The sequence below is a fragment of the Stegodyphus dumicola genome, chromosome 10, assembly GCF_044657685.1.
Source record: "Stegodyphus dumicola isolate Sdum_Otavi_A_Nest chromosome 10, ASM4465768v1".
Classification (NCBI taxonomy): domain Eukaryota; kingdom Metazoa; phylum Arthropoda; class Arachnida; order Araneae; family Eresidae; genus Stegodyphus; species Stegodyphus dumicola.
Window position 1 is genome coordinate 124,271,695 of NC_140777.1, and position 20,767 is coordinate 124,292,461.

Genomic DNA, 20,767 nt, shown 5'->3' on the forward strand with positions numbered 1-20,767 from the left:
TTTTATTACCGTGCAGATTTAACGTAAATTTTGTATTTATCAGATATTGACCTGAGATAAATTCTTTAATTTTGCTAGGCAATAAATCATAAGATCAAATGTTTACTTTTAATAGTCAATTATAATAATCATTTAAGTTCAGTTAGAGGTAGCTATCAAATGTAATTAAAATATTTGTTTATAGTTTTCTATCAGTTTCAGTATCCTCTATATTATAGTCCAGTGGGAAAAAAACCTTGTATCCAAATTACAGCGTAGCAGACAGTTACACATCAAACTGAGATTTTATTATGAGAAACTATTATGAGAATTACTATTATGAGACTCAATCTAGTTTAAGTCTAAATACACGATGCATGTTCATTTTAGTTTTCTGAAACAGAAGTTTATTTTTTCATTCAGTATAACTTACAATACACTTTTTAACAGGAAACGTAATTAAATATATGCCTAAGGTCGGTTTAGAGTACAACTTCATCGGTAACTGTTCCAAATAAGACTTAGTTAACTCAGAATTTAGATGTATTATTTCAAGTTTAAAGAGGTGATTTTCAAACGTTAGATTTATTTTTATAAGCAGCATTGAACAATGTTTATTACTTGTTTCTCTTAAATCAACATGTTAATTCAAACATTGAATGGTTTAATAGAAATATTTTATTAGGATTTTTTTCTGAAAGGCTTTATATCGTATGTTTTGTTCCAACCATCCGCATCCATCAGATGCATCATTTGTGAAACGGGAATAATTCTGCGAAATCTGCTTCAGAGAAAGGTTGATGTAATGTATTGTCCAAAATAAAAATTCAATTATCTAATACATGAAAAACAATGTCTTGAAAAATTATATTCAACCGCAATGAAAGTATAATCTTCAATTAAAATACAAAATATGAGTGTTCACTTATAACAGCATAAAACAATACGGTGGCGATCTCATTTTTATAAATAATAATTTAAATCCCGAATTATATACATTTTTGTGATTGTATCACTTAATATCGGGGTACATTCAGCATTTTAGAAAATTTCAAATTTTCAATATTGTGGGGGAAAGGGGGAAAAACTTAAAAGAGTAGTATAGTGATAACAGAAGAGAGTAATTTTTATAATTTTCTTACTATATAGATGTTAGTAACAATGAAAATTCCTTATAATGAATTTCTACATTTAGGAGAATACATTTGTTTATGTACATTGAATTAGAAGTAAGGAAGTAAGACACTATCTAATATCTCACACAAAGTACTGTATCAGTTCAGTTCCAATTTGGGCAATCTGTACTAGTAAAGTAAATGCATATTAATAGTGATTAATGTATCAAAGGTGACTTAAGGAGTTAAAGTTCGAGTAAGATGCTAAGAGACAAAAATATTGTGGAGTCGTTTGTGAAAGTAGGTAAAGTCAAACTTCTACCTCCAGTTCAGAAAAATAATCAAGTACTGCTATTTTATTCAAGAAAATCATATAAAGTTCTGTGTAAAATACGGACATAAATAAAATTAGATTCCAAGACCTAAAATAAATAATACGGTACATAAGGACCGAAACAAAATGTACATTAAATACCAAAGATTAGTATTAACAATATGAAATAGCGTACGTTATCAAAAGAGGACTCGGAAGTTTAGGAAGTGATGGGAAATAAGTAACGAAAACTATACCGCTTTTGAATAACGAGATATGAATAAAATTGATGTTCCCAAAATAAATCATTTAAAACAAAAGGCAAAATTGTTAAAGAAAGAAAAATATTAAAGTTCAAAGTAAGAAATCAATTTTGAGAACAATATTATGACTTTAATTCAAGAATTACAAATAATGCCCAAAAATAATTATACTCTGAAAGGTTTGTTATCAAAAATATTTAAACAAAGTTTTAATTTCTGAATCTACACTAAAGAAATCATTGGTTCAAATTCATCTTTAACTCACAGTTAAAAATTTTGCTTTAAGAAAATAGTTTCATGAATTCCTTTTATCTCATAAAGATTGCAAGTTCTCTCCTTTCTGATATATCAACAATTTTTTCCATATTCACTGAGATGTGAGGCTCCCTATCCCTACTATCAGATAAGCCTCTCTCTCACCGGCTGACCATTCTTTCTCGGGAACTCCCTCTTAGCTCCGCTTCCTGAGCTCCCGGTCTAGAACTTTCATTTTCTTCTATTCGAACTTTTTGCTACATTTCATTAAAAGGAATGTTATTTACAAAAAGCTATTTATACGTTACGTTTTAAGTACACTTTCGCACGTAGTTAAGGGAAAATCTTCATATAATTGTAAAATCACATTTGCGTGATGTAATATATATTAAGCAAGTGACAGTGGAGTAATTAAAGTCTTTAGGTCTTTACGCAAAAATAAATTTTGCCCCCCTTCCCCGTGATTTTCAACACTCCAAGAAAAAGGCAAAAAGAGGGATTCCAAAGAGTAAATTTTTTTAATAATGATGTTTTTTTTTTTTTTTTCCCCAAGATTTATCCTGGTTAAATTATTTTCGAATATAAGTATTGGCGCCAAAATGGACAGTACGAATACAATTTTGTGCTTATTGGAAAAATTTAGTAATGCCATTCGCTTCCCTTTTTAATCTTTCTTTATTTTTTAGGTCAATAAAACTTGAAGAATGCAAATTTGTGCGTCCATCCTAGTCTGAGCTTAAGTCATTAGCTGATCTTATTCAAGCTTTGCTTTTATAGAATCCATTTTTTATGAAATTTTCTTCCAATAGGTTATATTACAGTTACAAATAAATTTACACAGAAAGCAAAACACGCCAAGCAAAATGCAGAGTTAAGAAGAAATACTATGTAAAACAGAGAATTTATGGAGAAAAACCTAGACTGGTGGATATTTTATATAAAATTGTATTTTGAGTTTTATATGAAATCTACACCAATCTAAATTATTACTATTACTTACTTATTATTTACGATTTTCAAGAAATGAATAAATAACTCGTTAAGTAAGTTGTTGACTGCTGATAGATGACCTAATAGTTAAGTATACAAAAAGAAATTACTATGATTTACTTACTCTAATAATGCTCCATGATTTACTTAGCTCACAAATAAGAATTATTCAAACATTTGCAACACGAAATTATGAGCATTTCTAATAATATAAATTATATATGATTTAATCTTAATGCATGAATTCATATTGCAAAATAATTAATTATTTTGAATAAACGAAATTTTCTTTGTATATAATTTTTATTGAAGATATACTATGTGATAAAATCCTTTACAACTCTTTCCTTTCAGTTTCTCTCGATCTCTTCTTCCCTTCTCTTCTTGGTTTTTAATTTTTTGATAATTAAGATAATACTGCAGCTTTCTAATATAACTGGTAAATCTGAGAGGCAAAAGCCGCTTTAAAAATCCTAATTTATGTTAATATGTGTCTTATTAATTTTCTGAGATCATTTTCTCAGTCGCCTGAATTTCAAGGTTAACAGCGGTAAGCTTGAATAAACCTGTTGTAAAACTGAAATGTATCAGATTAAAATTCAACTATTTTACACATTTCTTTTCAATTTACGTAATTTACAAAGCAGTACAGGCACAGCAGCCGATGGTTGAGTAATCAACGTTGCTGAAAATTTCTTGTTACATCCGAATGTTAATTACTAACGACAGAAACATTTAGCTAGATAGATGTTTGGTTTTCTCGCATGTAGCGTAAGCATGACCAAGTGTTTAAAAAATGTTTACTAAGGTAGTTCTTGGAGAAAGTGCATGGAAAGCAGTTAACTGCCAATTTTCAATTCATTGAAGTGTTTTGTCGAAATTTTGGAAATTAAAATCTGTTTTAATTTATATGCTATTACCAAGAGTCTTCGAAAGAAGTATCTTCAGGTTTATTTCTTAAAATATTGATCCTAGACGTATATATCCATTTACAAAATATCTTAAAATAAATTACATATCTTTTGTATAGAGAACGGAGAATTGTGAAAATAATAAAATATAGTTTTTTAAATTGGCTATCATCGAGTAAAATTTATCATTGCCAAATTATTCCTTTAATTAATTAAATATCTTTTGCATATAAAATTCGCGGCGAAATCAGAAGATTGTTCCTCAATTTAGTAAACGAACAAGTTTTAGAATTCAGAAAGTGATTTGTATTTAGAACTCCTTAGTTATGAAGGTTCCTCAACTATTTCAACCAATGCCGCAGATTAAAACACATCTGCGAAATAAGTTACATTCCATGATGGGATGTAACCGTGGAGGTAAGAGAATGTAAGTGATGTTCGCAGGCATCATTTAGGGTTTTCAACATATGCTTTTCTCAGAATTCCAACAGTGTGGCCCAAGTCTTCTTGTTTTCATAATGGGTTTTGCAACTAGTAGGACTCTATTGACAGAGGGATGTCTCACTTAAAACTAAGCTTCTTTCAACTACTTACTTCGGTGTTCAAGTTTCCTGTTGAATGCATATATATATTTACGATGTAACTATTATCTTAAAATCTGTTAGCTGAATTATAAGCTCAAATTTCCAAGAGCGTTACATAAAACTCTAATTGTTGTTGCTTTCTGAAATGCATTTAGAAGGAAAAATCTTTTAATTATTTTCATTTGCGTTTTTAAAATTTATACTGACAATACATATGAATATTCTTTTTGCCTCAAAGTAATAATTCCTGTGTCGGGTGATTTTGATTAGCTATCGAACAGTCAAAATAGAAACTGCGATAATGGATGAGGGATCGTGCATTGCTGCGTTTTAAGTTAAATAAAACTACAGAACTTTGATATTCACCCACTATAAGCTCATATTAATAATACGTTTTTACAATAAAAAATTATTATATAGTATTTATCCAAAAACTAATGATATAAATAAGGGGAAAGAATACAATGCACATACATAAATGCTTTAATTACCACATTAAAAGTACAATCTCCTCCGATATTTACCTGTAAAATATTGTAAATGTTTTGAAGATTTCCTGAAATTCTGAGCAAAAATAAAACGCATAATATAAGCTGAAAACTACACAGGGAAGCTTTCAAAATTATAAAATAGTTAAGTTACTCGATTTTAACTTAATGTAAAAGTCTTAGTATTACGCGTAAATAGAAAAGCTATTTTGCTGTTCTGAAATTATTCAATATAAATCTATCTTAGCTGGCTAATCTAATTTTTGCGGGCGAAACCCCAGGAAACTCTGAAAAACCTGTTCTACAGAATAAATCTTTTTTTTAAATCTTTTTTCTTATTGTCTTTTAAATCTGGAAATAATTAATGAAAGACTGTTTATAATCATAATTTACAGAAGCGCAATAAAAAGTTTATATCACATACTTTATATCATTTCCTAGATAAAAGCATGTAATTTATTATTGTATGACTTTTTTAATAAAAGTTTGACTTTTTTTTATATTTTTTCCCGTAGAATATTTCAAGTTCTTTTCAAATTTGCTTAAAATTTCACGTATATTTGATATTTTTGCGGGATAATAATAGTATACATTAAATTTTGGTATTCCATAATTAATCTCTGTAGGAAATAAATAAGAAAATGTGTTTATAGTATACTTATACTGCTTTTTGGAAAAAACGTGCTCCGAACGTGGTCGGATACCTTAAGGCATTTGAAACAAAATCACGTTTGCACATTTTAATCTCAAGGAAATTTGAAAATTACGTCCTCTATAAATACCTCGGTTATTCTTTTTTCTTGAATCACTAATTTATCGCAATTTAATTTTCCTCTACGCCTCGTTTCTTATCTTAAATAAATATGTTATTCGGCAAACAGTTGGCAAGGCTCTGATTAAACATTAGCATGTGTTAATCATTTCTAACATCAATATATATTTAAAAAAGTTTTAAGAAACAAAACTTATCAAAAAGCTTCAAAGAAGACTTCATCCTTTCTGAGAAGTTTCTAGATAAAGATAGATATTTGGACTGATACACACCATTCATGTAATTCAATGTATGAAAATCTTCTAAAGCTATTAAAATTTTACTTAAACACAATCATTCGATATTTTTAAGAAAAATCTGGCTAGGATCCTTCATTTTTGAGGAAAACATGCAGTGTTTATGCATAATAATTGATTTAAGTCTATCGCCTTTTCTATGATTTTTAAGGTGAATATCTATATGTCTCCATTCTAAATCAAGCATACTGGTAATGTTAGTGCAGTATAAGTTTCTTAAAACATCATTCCATTGCAATCATGAAATCATAAAATATCATCAAAACTGATAAGAGTTTTAAATAAATTTTCACAATCCCGATGATTCGTTATGGTGTATCCGTCTGTGTGACGTGATAAGTTAGAAATACATTTGCAACGATTCTTAATTACCTTACTAATTACATCGAATGAAATTTTATTATCAGTACTAATAACAAAATCCCTAACCTATGTTAACACTTTCTTTTTATTCAAGGGAAAATCTGATATGTGGCGATAATAATATGTGCAAAATGAATACTATGAGTTCTGGGTGTTCTTGGGTTTTAATGAACTAAGCCTGTTTACCTCCACTTTCCCCATCATTTCCACACTCTTGCCTCGAAATACTTAGAATTTTTCTCACAATAATAATCATCAGCATTTTGTCATCAGTAATCACTTTATCAGTAATGATTAGTAATGATTTACTAATGATTTACTAATCATTTACTAATGATTTACTAATGATTTACTAATCATTTACTAATCATTTACTAATCATGATTTACTAATCATTACTGATAAATTCCATCAGTAATGATTTGAAAATGCTCGTCTGGCAAGGAATCAAACCAAATGTGAACAACTGTTTTTTTTTTTTTCCCCGTACTCAAATTGGCTTTCATCTAAAGTTTTGATGCAAATAGCACAATGGTACAGATTGTTTTGTGTATATCTAAGGATCTTTAATCGTATTATGTTCATATTTTGCAGAAGCTATTTTTGTTTTTAAAAAACGTTTTAAGAAACAGTGTTCCGGTGCACCAGAACAGAACAACTCAACCTGACTCTTTCGCTTCTGGAATTATGCCAAAAGAACATAGAATTCAGTTGAACTGTCAGACTCAGACGAACGCATAAAGGCAGCTGGAATGCTGTCTATTCTTCACTATTTTTGTTCTTTTCTCGTATTTATAAGTTTTATATGTCATTTTCTTGTTTATACTTGTATTGTGCAGTTATTTAATATAAGTTTGTGTTTAAAACGAGGACGGGTATCTAGTTCATTTACATTACGTCGCAACAAACAGTATTTATGAAAGGCTTCATCCTTTCTGAAAAGTTCCTAGATAATATTGCTATTTGAACTGATATACTTCAAACAATTATTTTTGTGTATAAAGTATAAATATATAAATGTGCCGGCGGGACAGAATACTTAAGAGCCCCCACAGCCTTCGGGCCTTTATGCTGCGGAGTAATTTGTATATCCCTATTTACGTCAGTGGTAAGCGGTAAAGATATAATACACGCAGTGCAGGAATTACGGATAAGCCTACGCAAGCTATAGCTTAGGCCCCCCTTTCTGTAGTATTAAAATATATTTTAATATGTTTAAAAGTAATTTTTAAAAGTTTTAATATGTTTAAAAGTATAACAGATTTATTAAGGTCCCAATATCTCAAATACACTCATGTCCATAAATTAAGGATAATTCGGAGTCACGCGGAAATCGAACTCTAAAATAAATATATCACCTGCAAAATCACTACACACATCTTCAAGAATCATATGCAAATTTCAGGAAGTAACCAGATGACACCGATGGTACGTCACAATGACGAGAGTGTAAGAGAGTGATATACAGTGTCTCACAAAAGTGATGGGACACTTGTGCTTTACAAAAGGAAATTGTAATAAAATAAATTAAAAAACATGTAAAAATTTTTTGTGGGTGTGTTTCAGACTTAAATTTAGTAACAATTATTACATAACATACATTTTCTCAAAATATTAAAATATTAATTTAATAAAAATACAATTGTTTAGAACGGAGCAAAAAATGGCTCACATAAGTGATGGGACACCATTAGATACTACTACGTACTACAATAAAAATATTTTTTGTGTTTTTTATTTTTACTCAAAAGCAATTGGCAATAATTTATGAAGTCGTCTGCAGTATTTCTCTCCAGTTTGTTTTGGAATTTTTGTGTTTTTTAGCTCTGTGCAGCCATGAATGCTAAACGAAAAGAAACTTTGCCTGAAATTCGAAAATTAGTTATTAATTTGCATAGTGAACGTGGAAAATCTATTAGAGAAACTGCTGAAACTTGAGTCATTCAACAATTTTCAATATCATTAAACGATATAAAAAGAATCATATGATTCAGGATAAAAGAAGGCCTGGCCGACCATCAAAGCTATCCAATGGAATAAAGCGAATTATCGTTCGAAATATTAAAAAAAAAAATCCAAGAATGAGTTCTCCTAAAGTTGCTGCTGATTTACAAGCATTATATGGAGTAATTGTTAAACCTGAGACTATTAGAAGAGTAATTCGATCTGCTGGATATCACGGGAGAGCAACCAGGAAAAAATTCTTCGTAAGTGAAAAGAATAGAAAACTCAGACTGGCTTTTCCAAAATCCAACATAAATAAGAATTCTGATTACTGGAATGAAGTTATATTTGCTGATGAGAGTAAATTTAATATATTTGGTTCTGACGGTAGAATCTTGGTGGGGAAAAACCCCAGGAAAGAATTTCGCAAACAGAACTTGGTGCAAACAGTAAAACATGGTGGAGGAGGAGTTATGGTATGGGGGTGTATGTCGTCCGCTGGAGTTGGTAATCTTGTTTTTATTGACAGTATAATGGATCAGTACAAGTATATTGACATTTTAAATCAAAATTTGAAATCTTCAGCACGAAAATTGATCCTTCGTAACGATTTTAAATTCTACCAGGACGATGACCCCAAGCACACTGCTTTGAACGTTAGATTCTGGCTGCTGTATAACTGTCCTGAAATAATAAAAACACCACCACAATCTCCAGACTTAAATCCCATAGAGAATATTTGGCAAGAATTGGAATCAAGAATTCGCAAACACACCATTTCTTCGAAACAACAATCAAAATTGGTTGCTTCAAGAAGAATGGGGTAAAATCACTCCAGAAATCACAATGTAGGGTTTATATTTATTTTAACTAACATTTATTTTAAGTTTAAACTATCTTTCCTGTCAAGCCTTACTTTCCCCTGGAACTGCCAATGCCACAATATGTAAATTTGAGTAGGACGCGCAAGGATTCAAATTATCAGCGGAAGTATTATGATTTAAATAGAAGGAAACGAGTTCGGTGAGAGAGTTATTCTTACTTAGCGAGCGCGGAGGTAGAAATCGAGAATTGAAGAACCCCGCGTTGCGGCCTATGTGCTTGGCGGGAAGTAGTTGCAATTGTTCCAGTGAGCTTCAAGTCTGCTGAATTAGCTGCGGTATATGTAAAACGCGGTGAGTTAGTTATTTTAGAGAGCCTCGTAGTTAGAATATTGTCTTTACTTTCTTTTCAGGTTCTTATTTTTATTTGACTGCCTAGTGGGCACAGTCTGTAAGCGTCAAGAGGACGCCATTGTAATTTATTACGTTGAATAAAAAGGGACTTAAACCCTTTATAAGACTCTGTGGTTTATACAAGCTTTCAGAGTCACCTCTTGGTTGCGTGCTAGTTAGAGGTGCGCAACGTTATATTGGCGCCCGAACACTTATCGAACTGAAATGGCCGAAAACTGGATGGAAGCCGCTGGACAACACCAAGAAATGACAACGCAGTTAGAAGGATTTGGATACCTGGTCCAGACTTTGAGAGCATCAATCAAGCCAAACGTCTATTTCGACGGAAAAAATTCGGTGTCCGTATTTTTAGAAGGTATAGAAAACCACTTTCAGCTCTATCCTGTGCCTGAAAGACAAAAAGTTGTTATTGCCACATCAGCACTAAGAGGACAGGCCGCGCTATGGTGGAAAAATATAGGCAAATTTCTTCTAGGTGAATTTGGAAGCCCGACGTATACATTTGAAAATTTCAAAAAATCGTTAGTAAAGGCCTTCCCCATAGTGAAAGATCGCGCACGGCTGGAAGCCGAGCTATATAGTTTCTATCAACGGGATACAGCACAATTGACGGACTTTATTTTACGAAAAATCAAGCTAACGGATATGCTGTATGGCAAGAAACCCGATGCGGAGATTATTGAAATAATATTACCAAGATTGTTACCCGCTGTTCAAGACTACTTTGAAATTAGAAACCCAACCACATTGCAGGAACTTTTCGAATTGGCAGTGAAATTTCAAAATCGCAGAATAGCGGAAAGAGCGAGAGGGGAAACATATTCTCAAAGTACCAGAAGGAAGGAGGAAACCAGAAATGGAAATCGCTCGTATGGGGGAAAGAACTATCAAGCTAACGCATCGAAACTCGAAGGTCAAGGCCCAAAAAGAAAATTTGAAAATAAGCATCCGCGTACCCAGAAGGCACAGATTGAAAGGAAAGCTTTAAACGACTAGAGGGCCCTGTGAAAGGGAGGGTCCAGACCCCGGAAGTTTTACAAAAAACCCTCAAATAGACATCTAAATACAGTCATCGTAAAAAACTCACAGCTACCAATTATACAAGTCCTGGTTGGCGATGTACCAGTAGAAGCCCTCATCGATACAGGGGCAGAAGGAAATTTCATGAGTGAAAAGTTCTTCAAAAAGAATTTTTTTAGGATACGACTCTTTAAAACCAGAAATACGGAAATTATAGCGGCGCAAGGAAAAACATGTCACTGCATCGGGAAAGTATCATTAAACTTACAGATAAAAGAGGAAAATCTCAAAGTATTAATTTTTGTGGTGAAAGACCTCCAACACTCTCTTATTTTAGGTATGGACTTTTTAAGGGCCGCGAGGGCCAAATTAAATTTTCAAGATAGTTCCGTGGTGCTGGAGATGGACCAGAGGGTGGTGGAACCGGTGGAGACACCTGAATTGGACCTTAGCCATTTGAATGACCAGGAAAGTAAAGCAATACAGCAAGTGGTGAGTAATTTTTCTCATTTGTTTTCAGAAAAATCGGGAAACTGTCAGATCGTGACTCACAAGATTCAATTAAATGTCAAAAAACCTTGTAGGACTAAACCGTATCGCTATGATAAACAAAAAGACTTAATCATCGAAGAACATATTAAGGAGATGTTAAAGAATAAAATAATAACGCCCATAAATAGTGAGTACGCGAGTCCAGTCGTACTATGTAGGAAAAAAAAACGAGTTTCCTCCTTCGGATAAAAGGGCTTGGAGGTTTGCTATCGATTATAGAAAACTAAAAATAGCATAACTAAACTCCAGTTTACCCTTTGCCGGTTATAGACGAGATCATTAGACAGATCAAATCGACGAGATATATGTCTACTTTGGACTTAACGTCTGGCTACTATCAAATAGCTATGAGACCCGAAGATATACATAAAACCGCGTTTATAACAAAATCGGGCACTTATGCATTTTTACGCATGCCTTTTGGGTTGTGTGGGGGCCCCATCAACATTCCAGAGAGCTATGGACATTGTTCTAAAGCCTGTCCTAGGAAAATCAACTTTAATTTATCTAGATGATATAATTATAACGAGTAGTACGTTGGAACAACACATTAATGACCTCGAACAAGTTTTTAAATTATTAAAAGAGGCCGGTCTTACAATTAACGCCTCAAAATGCAAGTTCGCAACTAAAGAACTTAAATATCTCGGTTATAAAATTTCGCAAAAGGGTATAGAAACGCAAGATTCAAAAATAAAAGCTATTAAGAATTTCCCGCCGCCCAACACCGCAAAGAAACTTTCGTCTTTCCTTGGATTATGTTCTTACTATCGATCTTTCATAAAAGATTTCGCTAATATTGTTGAACCACTCTTAGTAATCAAAAGAAAAAAGAGTAAATTTACGTGGACAGCGGAAGCGAACACAGCTTTTGAAAGATTAAAAGAAGCGCTTATTAATGCCCCTGTTTTAAAATTCCCTGAGGGGGACGAAAACCTGGAATTTGCGGCAGATGCGTCAGACTATGCGGTGGGCGCGGTTCTTATGCAAAATAACCATCCGCTGGCATTTTTTAGTAAAACATTGAATCAAACACAAAGGAATTATACAGCTACAGAAAGAGAAACATTAGCCGTATTAATGGCTGTACACAAATTTCGAGTTTATTTCGGCAAATCGCCAGTAACAGTCTTTTCGGATCATGCGGCTGTTGGTAGACTTTACTCGGGAAAAAACCTAACGCCCAGGTTAATAAGATGGGCTTTAAAACTCCAAGAATATAATATCACAATAAAATATAAACCGGGTAAGGAAAACAATGTAGCTGACGCACTTTCTCGTATAAAACTGGACGATGAAGGTAATGAAATTAAATGCGCTGTGTTGACTTCAAAAATTTTAGATTCTAGAGATACGGTTATTACTGAACTGAAAGCTGATCCTGAATTTGGAAATATCTATGCTTATTTGAAAGACCCCGAAAGCTTTGAGCACACAGATATCGATGCGATAAGAAATAGAGCAAAAAACTATGAAATAATAGATAATTTATTATTCTATACGAAAACAACAAATGAAAATCTTGAGTATAAGCCAGTCATCCCAGCCTCGCTTCGATTAAGCATTTTGAAGGAGTTGCACGAAAAAAAAAAAACAGCGGGCCACCTCGGGGTCAGAAAGACTTTAAAAAGGGTACGCGAGGCGGTATATTTCCCGCAATTATACAAAATAGTAACGGCGTATGTCAGGTCCTGCAATCAATGTCAGTTAATAAATGATATTAATTACAGCCCGGCCGGGTACTTAAATAGCATTCGCGCTACATTTCCGAATGAAATTTTAGGCATAGATCTCCTTGGTCCCTTCCCCCAGAGCGAGTTAAATAAAAATCGTTTTCTTTTAGTAATAGTAGATCATTTTTCAAAATGGATAGAAATTGTTCCACTTAAACGCGCGTCAGCCAAAACAGTCGCAGATGCATTCTTACACAGATACATTTTAAAATACGGTGCACCGATAAAAGTCATTAGCGATAACGGAAAACAATTCATTAGTCAAATATTTGAAAACATATGCAATGGACTTGATATACGCCATATCAAAATGGTTCCGTATAGACCACAGGCTAACATAGCAGAAAGAGTTAATAAAAACATTGTAAAAATAATTCGCAGTTACGTTAGCACACATCACAAGCGCTGGGATGGCTACATAAATGAATTAGCTTATGCTTTAAGAACGGCACATCATGATACTACGGGAAAAACTCCAGCAGAATTATTTTTAGGCAGAAAGTTAATTACGCCTTTAGATAAATTATTCTTTGTGCAACAAAGAGACCAGGAATTTAAACAACAAGACGTGCAAAAGTTGATTGATCAGGCACTTAAAACATCGGATACGGCAAAAAATAGACAGAAGTTATATTATGATAGAAAACGCCGTGAAGCAGATTTTAAAGTTGGGGATAAAGTATTGAAACGGAAATTTTCTTTATCAAGTGCTCCAGACAATTTTATGGCAAAGCAAGCTCCAAAGTTTGAAGGCCCCTATGTAATTCAGGAAATCAAAGGAGTAGTCTTATATCTTAAAAACGAGAGAGGGGAAATCTGTAAAGCAAGTCCCGACCAGGTGAAAAAATACTATAATCCAAATGATTTTGAAATCCTTAAAAGTTTCTTGCAGGACCCAAGTCTAAACGAAATAGAAGGGCCAGAGACTGCAACAACTATTCCACCACCCAAGAAACGGAGAACTGAAGAGAGACCTAGCACTTCTACAACCCGGACGTCGGTATCAAAAAGAAAAAAGGATTTTCAAACTCCGGCGTTTAAGAAAAACAAAAATACAGATGAACCGGGTAAAGAAACCGTGGTAAAGACGAAAACACCACCTACAAAAGATGGCAGGAGAAATTACACATCAAGGAGAACGCGCACACGGCCACAGAGTCAGGTGCCAGCAAGGCCGCCGTTCCGGAAACTGAAACGCCAACAGGAGGCACAAAAATACGACGAACAGAAGAAATTCAAGAAGGACTCCAGACCGGAGGACGTCACGACCAGCCGTCCCAGGCAGAAACGCGAAGGCCAACAACCAGACGATTACTCCGTCAAGAGGCCAGCATGTAGAGGACGCAAAAGAAAAAGCAACGGGGACGACACTCGGAGATCAATAAGGAGAAGATTGACATCCATGAAACCTCTAACTTGGGATCAATTTTGCCAAAAACGGATGACGGAATTTCAAGCATCGAAAACTCAAAGATAAGTTAAAACCTTCTATAAATATTTTTCTCTTTTGTTCCGAAATGTTATGCATAAGTGCGAAGTTCTATGTTTTGACGAAAGTGAATATGTCTCGGTTGAGACTTAGTTTTGTTTTACTTTATTTAGCTAAGGCAAAAGTATTATTTTCTTTAAGTGTAAAAGCTAAAAACAAGCATTTTCTGTTGGTCGAAAGACTAATTCTGTTATGTTAAAGCCAAAATTTGGCCGAAGATAAAAATAACTTCGTATTCTTGTATTAATAAGAATTTTAGTTTCAGTGCCGCCAGTTTGGCGAAGAATGAGTAAAGTAAAAATTTATTTTCTCTTATTCATTTTATGGTAAATTGTAAGAAGGATATGTATTAAAAATTTGTAAATGTATGTAAATACTTGAAGGTTATGTAAAAGTAGAATTTAGTCTAGAAGCATAAAATTGTAGATGCCAAAAGTGAATGCTTAAAAGCAATGAAGTCAAAATTTAAGTAGTAAATTGTAGATAAAGTCATGCTTTAGAGCGAAAGCCTGCATGTTTAAAGATGAATGAGGGGGAAGTTAGAATGAATGTGTTTTGTAGGGTTCTCCACCTACATTTGAATTTTTAAGAATATTAAAGTAGCTCATTGAGTTGTAGAATGTCGAGTAAGGTGTGTCTATTTGGTTGTTGAATTCTAACAAATCATGGTGGTTAGGGGAAGTGTTGTAAGACTAAAACACGAATATTCCCGTTTGACACCACACACGGTGGAGAGCCAGGGTAAAGTTAAATTAATGCTTTAAAAATTGAATGAATGTGAAGTAAGCAATAACTAAGAAAAACGAATCGTTAAAAACAAAAATTTCTTGTGTCAAGAAAGTGTAAATTATAATGTATGTAGAAAGATACTGATACTTATTCCTTCCGGATGCTGGAAGGAAAGACCAAGATTGATTGATGAAGTCCAGGAAAAGTTGCTGTAAGAAGAAAGCTTTGTAACAAGCAAAAGAATTTTAGTATATAATTGTTACATAAGATTTTTTTTGTGTAAACGAGGCTTTCGCCAGTTAGTTCAGAATTAGATAAACTTACAACAGGTAGAGAGCCTCGTAGTTAGAATATTGTCTTTACTTTCTTTTCAGGTTCTTATTTTTATTTGACTGCCTAGTGGGCACAGTCTGTAAGCGTCAAGAGGACGCCATTGTAATTTATTACGTTGAATAAAAAGGGACTTAAACCCTTTATAAGACTCTGTGGTTTATACAAGCTTTCACAGTCACCTCTTGGTTGCGTGCTAGTTAGAGGCGCGCAACGTTATAACAAAAAAAAAAAAAAAAAAAAAAAAAAAAATTAGTGGAATCCATCCCAAGAAGATTAAATTACGTTTTAAAAGTAAAAGGAAATCCAACAAAATATTAAAACATTTTAAGAAGTAAAATTTTTGGATAAATATTTGATGGAAAAGTAAGTGTCCCATCACTTATGTGAGCCATTTTTTGCTCCGTTCTAAACAATTGTATTTTTATTAAATTACTATTTTAATATTTCAAGAAAATGTATGTTATGTAATAATTGTTACTAAATTTAAGTATGAAAGACACCCACAAAAAATTTTTACATGTTTTTTTAATTTATTTTACTACAGTTTCCTTTCGTAAAGCACAAGTGTCCCATCACTTTTGTGAGACACTGTATAAGGAATACAGGCAAAGAAGCAAAATTGTTCGCAGGACACTTATAAGCATTTTAGTGCAATAACCGAATAGTTATGACACAAAGGACACATTTGGATGATTTTTACGTGGTAGAATTATCGGCCGTCTGGAATGTGGGCGTACCCAACTGGAAGTATCAGACGAACTTGGAATTTCCCAGAGTGTCATCTCCAGGCTTTGGCAACGATTCCAAGATGATGGTAATGTGAGTAGACGTTACAGCACAGGTCGCTCCAGAGTTACAACGCGGAATTAGGACTGGTATTTGGCAGTTACTGCCAAGAGAAACAGGCGGAGCACAGCCTCAGACCTGTCTTCTCAGCTCTCTTCAGCCACTGGTACGACAATTTCAAGGCAGACCGTGTACAGACGCTTAGGGCAGATTGGTCTATATGCTCGTAGACCTGTCAGATGCGTTCCATTTACTGCAACTCACTGTCGCCTGCGGTTAGCCTGGAGTAGAGAGCATGCATTGTGTATACCGCACCAGTGGGCTTGTGTGATGTTTTCCGACAAGTCCAGGTTTAGCTTGCAGTCTGATTCTCGCCGGACTTTCATATGGAGAGTTCCAGGTACCCATTACCACCAAGAAAACATCATTGAATACCGTTACGGTGGTGCTGGAGTGCTCGTTTGGGGTGGAATTATTCTGGGTTCCAGAACTGACCTGCATGTTCAAATTGGAACCATGACAAGTCAAATCTATCGTAATATATCGTATAGTAATTTGCACCAGGAAGAAAAATCGCTAATTTTTTTAATATTATCAAACATATAGCATCTTTTTTTGCTCTTTACCTTTTGTTTAATAAATAAGCTTTACAAATAACTCAAATTTGTTTTGCTTCTAACTCTTTCTTTGCCTGATTTTGCATTATCCTTAATTTATGGACATGAGTGTAGCTTACAGCCTTATCAGGTCTAAATTCTGTTCAGAGTATACGATACGATCTGCCGCTTTTTTAGTTCGTTAGTTATTTCTCAGATGGCGCCAATAAAGCGTTGTTTTTAAATGTGAAAAGAAGCACAAATAATTAAGAATACATACGAAAAATAATTCCATTAATAAAGTTAAATAGCTTGTTAAATTTTTAATTCCATTGAATTTGAATTCCTTCCAGTTTTGCAAAAGAAAAGCTGGAGTCCCTCCTACAAATGTTGCACAGCATGGCCTAAAAATTAGTCATCACATTTATTAAAAGAATCTCTAGCATTCTTCTCTAAGTTAACGTGGAAATATTTGAAGGATGCTACTTCTGACGTTCTGTAGAATCATTAGCTTCAGAATCCCACAGCACGATTCACTTGCTAGAGTAATTGTACTGTACTGTCTGCAGGGTTGATGAAAACATTTTCAGACTTACAGATGGCACTTATAGTATTGATATTGCAGATCTCAAACTTTCGCACGTGGGTCAAATGCGCGATGTAAAAGCAGCTGGCGGGACAGAATTTTTTTTAACAAAAAGAAAAAGTTTATTAAAAAAGTAATGAATATCTTAAATTTCGCTTATTAAATATTTATAAAAACATAAATAAGCAATAATAATAACGCAAAGGGTGAAAAATTCACATTTTTATTTATTTTGTATCTCAAATGTAAAGTTTTGTACTCGCAAGACCCTTTTGTTGTTTACATTTGTAACTAAAATATACTGACAAGTAAATATTCAAGCTTTAGATTAAAATTTATTTCAAATATTTCTAATAGGTTTGCTTAATCATTAAATAACTTGTATTTTTAGTTATAAGTAAAGTGATTTACTTTAAACTAAAAATAAACAAATTATGAAAACTTCCTAAATTTTCTAAGTAAAACGCACTAAGCTGGACAAAACTTCAGAGTAAATAATAACAACTTAGTCTCTTTCTCTTATTTATTAAATTTTTCTTCGACGCATAAATAAAAATACGTACTCTTGTATGTAAATAATTATGATACATTTGATAGCAGTTCGATTCTGATAAATTTGGTAGCCTTAGAGAAATTACTAGAAATTATCATCATTACGGATTGTAGATCAGTTTCCTTTCTCGTTAATTTTGAGCTATGAAAAGAAGTTGTTTACATATAAGTGTATTTCCAAACAAAGCGATTATTCTGGGGGCAAAATTCCTTATCTGAGTGTATTAGTTTTCTGACAAGTATTTACTTTTAAAAGTTAATGAAATCTGTAGCTTCACGCCTTTAAATATGATTTACATAACACAATAAACTGATCATCTCCATTTATAGATTTTCTGGTGAGTTATTTATGTTCGTTTTTAGTGGTAAAGAAAATAATGTAAATAAGGTCTTCAAATAATCAAAATCTTGAAATAATTGCTGCACCCTTTATTTGAAACCAATACGCAACTGAAATGTAATCGCAGGGCGCCAGTTTAAGACTACTGCCGTAGGTTGTACTAAAAGAAATGATTAAAACAACAACCAGTTTTAGTGGTTCTGTCTAAATAATAAATAAATAAATAAATAAATAAAAGCGGTATATCGCGTACTACAGTGAAAGTTTTTCTTAAATATCACATGTCATAGTTTCTAAAGAGTACATAGTATGACTAGTACATAGCTTTGCACTAAAAACTTCATATTAGGAAAAAATTGTCTTGGTTTTGAATCAGTTCATTCTAACAGGAAATCTAATTACAGCTTTGTGAAGCAAATTAGTTTACCTTTGCATCCACTGGGCATTAGATATATTGCAAGTAAATTGCTTTAAAAGATAAAATTCCGTAGAATTGTAATATGTCTCAGTTTCTACTCAATTCGTTACCACTATGTTAAACTTTTCCAATCAATTCGTTATCATTTGATTCAGAATTTTCATGAATAGCTAGAAATGAATTTCAAAATAAATTTAAAAGTTCTACAAAATTTCTGGTTTCAAATGTATATTTGTAAATTTATTTTCTTCCAATCATTGCAATTATAAAAAACTGTTATTTGAAATATACGAATACAATATCGCATCTTCAAAATTTTAAAATAACAAATATTTATAATGAAAGCTTAAATGAAAAATTAACTTCATTCTTTTGATAAATTAATTATGTTATTTTTCAAATATGAGCCAATGAATATAATATTTCTATTTACTTTGACCAGGTTTTCAAATTTATGATTAAGTTTTTATATTTTATATTTTTTCTTATTTATTATAAATTGATCTTATGTAAAAGAAGCCTCTTGTATTCCAAAAAAAGTTATTTTTTTTTATTTAAAAAGGAAAAAACATTTTAGCACGAAAGAATCATTGAGTAATGAACAAGGGAAGTTCATTTTTGAATAATGCGAATTTAAATTAAGCGTTTCCAATTACGAAGTTTTTTTTATATATAAAGATATTTGAAAATATTTTTCATTCTTGAAGGACATTGAAACCTTGCAGGTTATTTAAGTAATCTAGAGAGTAAGGAAACTTGGGTACATAACATAGTACATAAAATAGGAGTATATACTACACTGTTTATGTATACAATGTTTTGTATCGTATAAGATAATACTTATACAGTTTTGTCTCGCAAACAGAGAATGTAAACTTAAATATCAATAAATAAATTTTAGTTTAAAAAATATGTTTTGTCTATCTCGTGATTTTCTTAACGAAATTTCCTTTCTAACAGCCAACTTTATTCAAGAATATGGTAAATGAGGCCTAAAACGTGCAAATATGTACAAAGATTGTTCAAAATAGCAGAAACATCTAGAACTTCGTACCTAATAAGATGTAGGATCACCTCTGTAATTCTGAAGTACTTGAAATACCTTTCGGAATGGAAACATAAAAGTTCTTATTAGTAATCACAGACATGTTATACGTTCTAATTTCATAAACTTCTTCAACTCTTTGAAGGATACTGAAATACAAATAAGAGTATCTCACTACATTTTCCAACCAGATGACAGTGATTCGATGATATTTTCAGTCTCGAGAAAATGCGTAATTTCGTGCTGTTCAAACTACCATTGAACAAATTCATTTCGGTAAATGGAAGCATCATCATCTTAAATAACATATATAATCCATACTGCCATTCTTTACAAAAATAAAAGTATGTCACATAACTTTTCCAACACTAAAAACGTAAGTTTTAACAGTAACGAATTAAATTCAACCTTTTTTATAATATTTACACGCTACTAAAGTATAAAAGTGTATACTAAGTAAAAGTAAATTGCATAAAGATGCATCAGAAAGACTGAAAGTAAAAAAAAATAGCTCACCCGGAAAGCATCCTATTGATTATGAAAAGAGTATTTTCACTTGCAGTGAAAGTCAGGGCGATCGGAGATCAAGTTTGTGATATAAGAAAACGACAACTTTAGAAAAGGCACAAGTCATAATTTCTGGACAAATTATTTACTCAGCTGTCTTTCTAGGCGTCGTCAGCATGGGGAAAGGTGTCGAAAGAAAACATTCTTCAATCTTGTACGGTAAAAATCTGGTTTGAATTTTGCAGAATTTTTACTTTTTTAAAGTATATTTCGGTGATGCAGTACAAAATCCAAAATCTTGATGTTCAATGTCTAGTGGGATGTAACACCTGGAAAAAGAAATAAAAGAAAGTAAAATAATTTTAAAAATTCCACCCCTTCCCCTTACAAAATGCAAGAATGGCGAGTGTAATAATCAACAAAATGAAGGCTGGTGGGTCATCACGACTTTTCTTCTGACTAATTGAGATTCCTGCATGGCTGGGGAATAGCATTGATTACCATTGTGTTAATTTCGGCTAGAATCACGCTTTCGAGCTTTGAGTGGTTACGGGGAAGAGGCGTCCTTTGCAC

The 20,767-nt window shown here is 32.7% G+C and overlaps 1 protein-coding gene across 2 annotated transcripts in view; it reads right to left on the minus strand.

The window, feature by feature from the left end:
* Positions 1-20,357, minus strand: part of LOC118205501 (immunomodulatory peroxidase-like) — a 120,494-nt gene extending 100,137 nt beyond the window's left edge. For both annotated transcript variants that reach the window (XM_085825508.1, XM_085825507.1), the window contains exon 1: positions 20,204-20,357. In XM_085825508.1, coding sequence (XP_085681634.1) covers positions 20,204-20,214 — 11 coding nt within the window. In that variant the 5' untranslated portion in view covers positions 20,215-20,357. The remainder of the gene's footprint in view (positions 1-20,203) is intronic.
* Between the last annotated feature and the right edge of the window lie 410 nt (positions 20,358-20,767).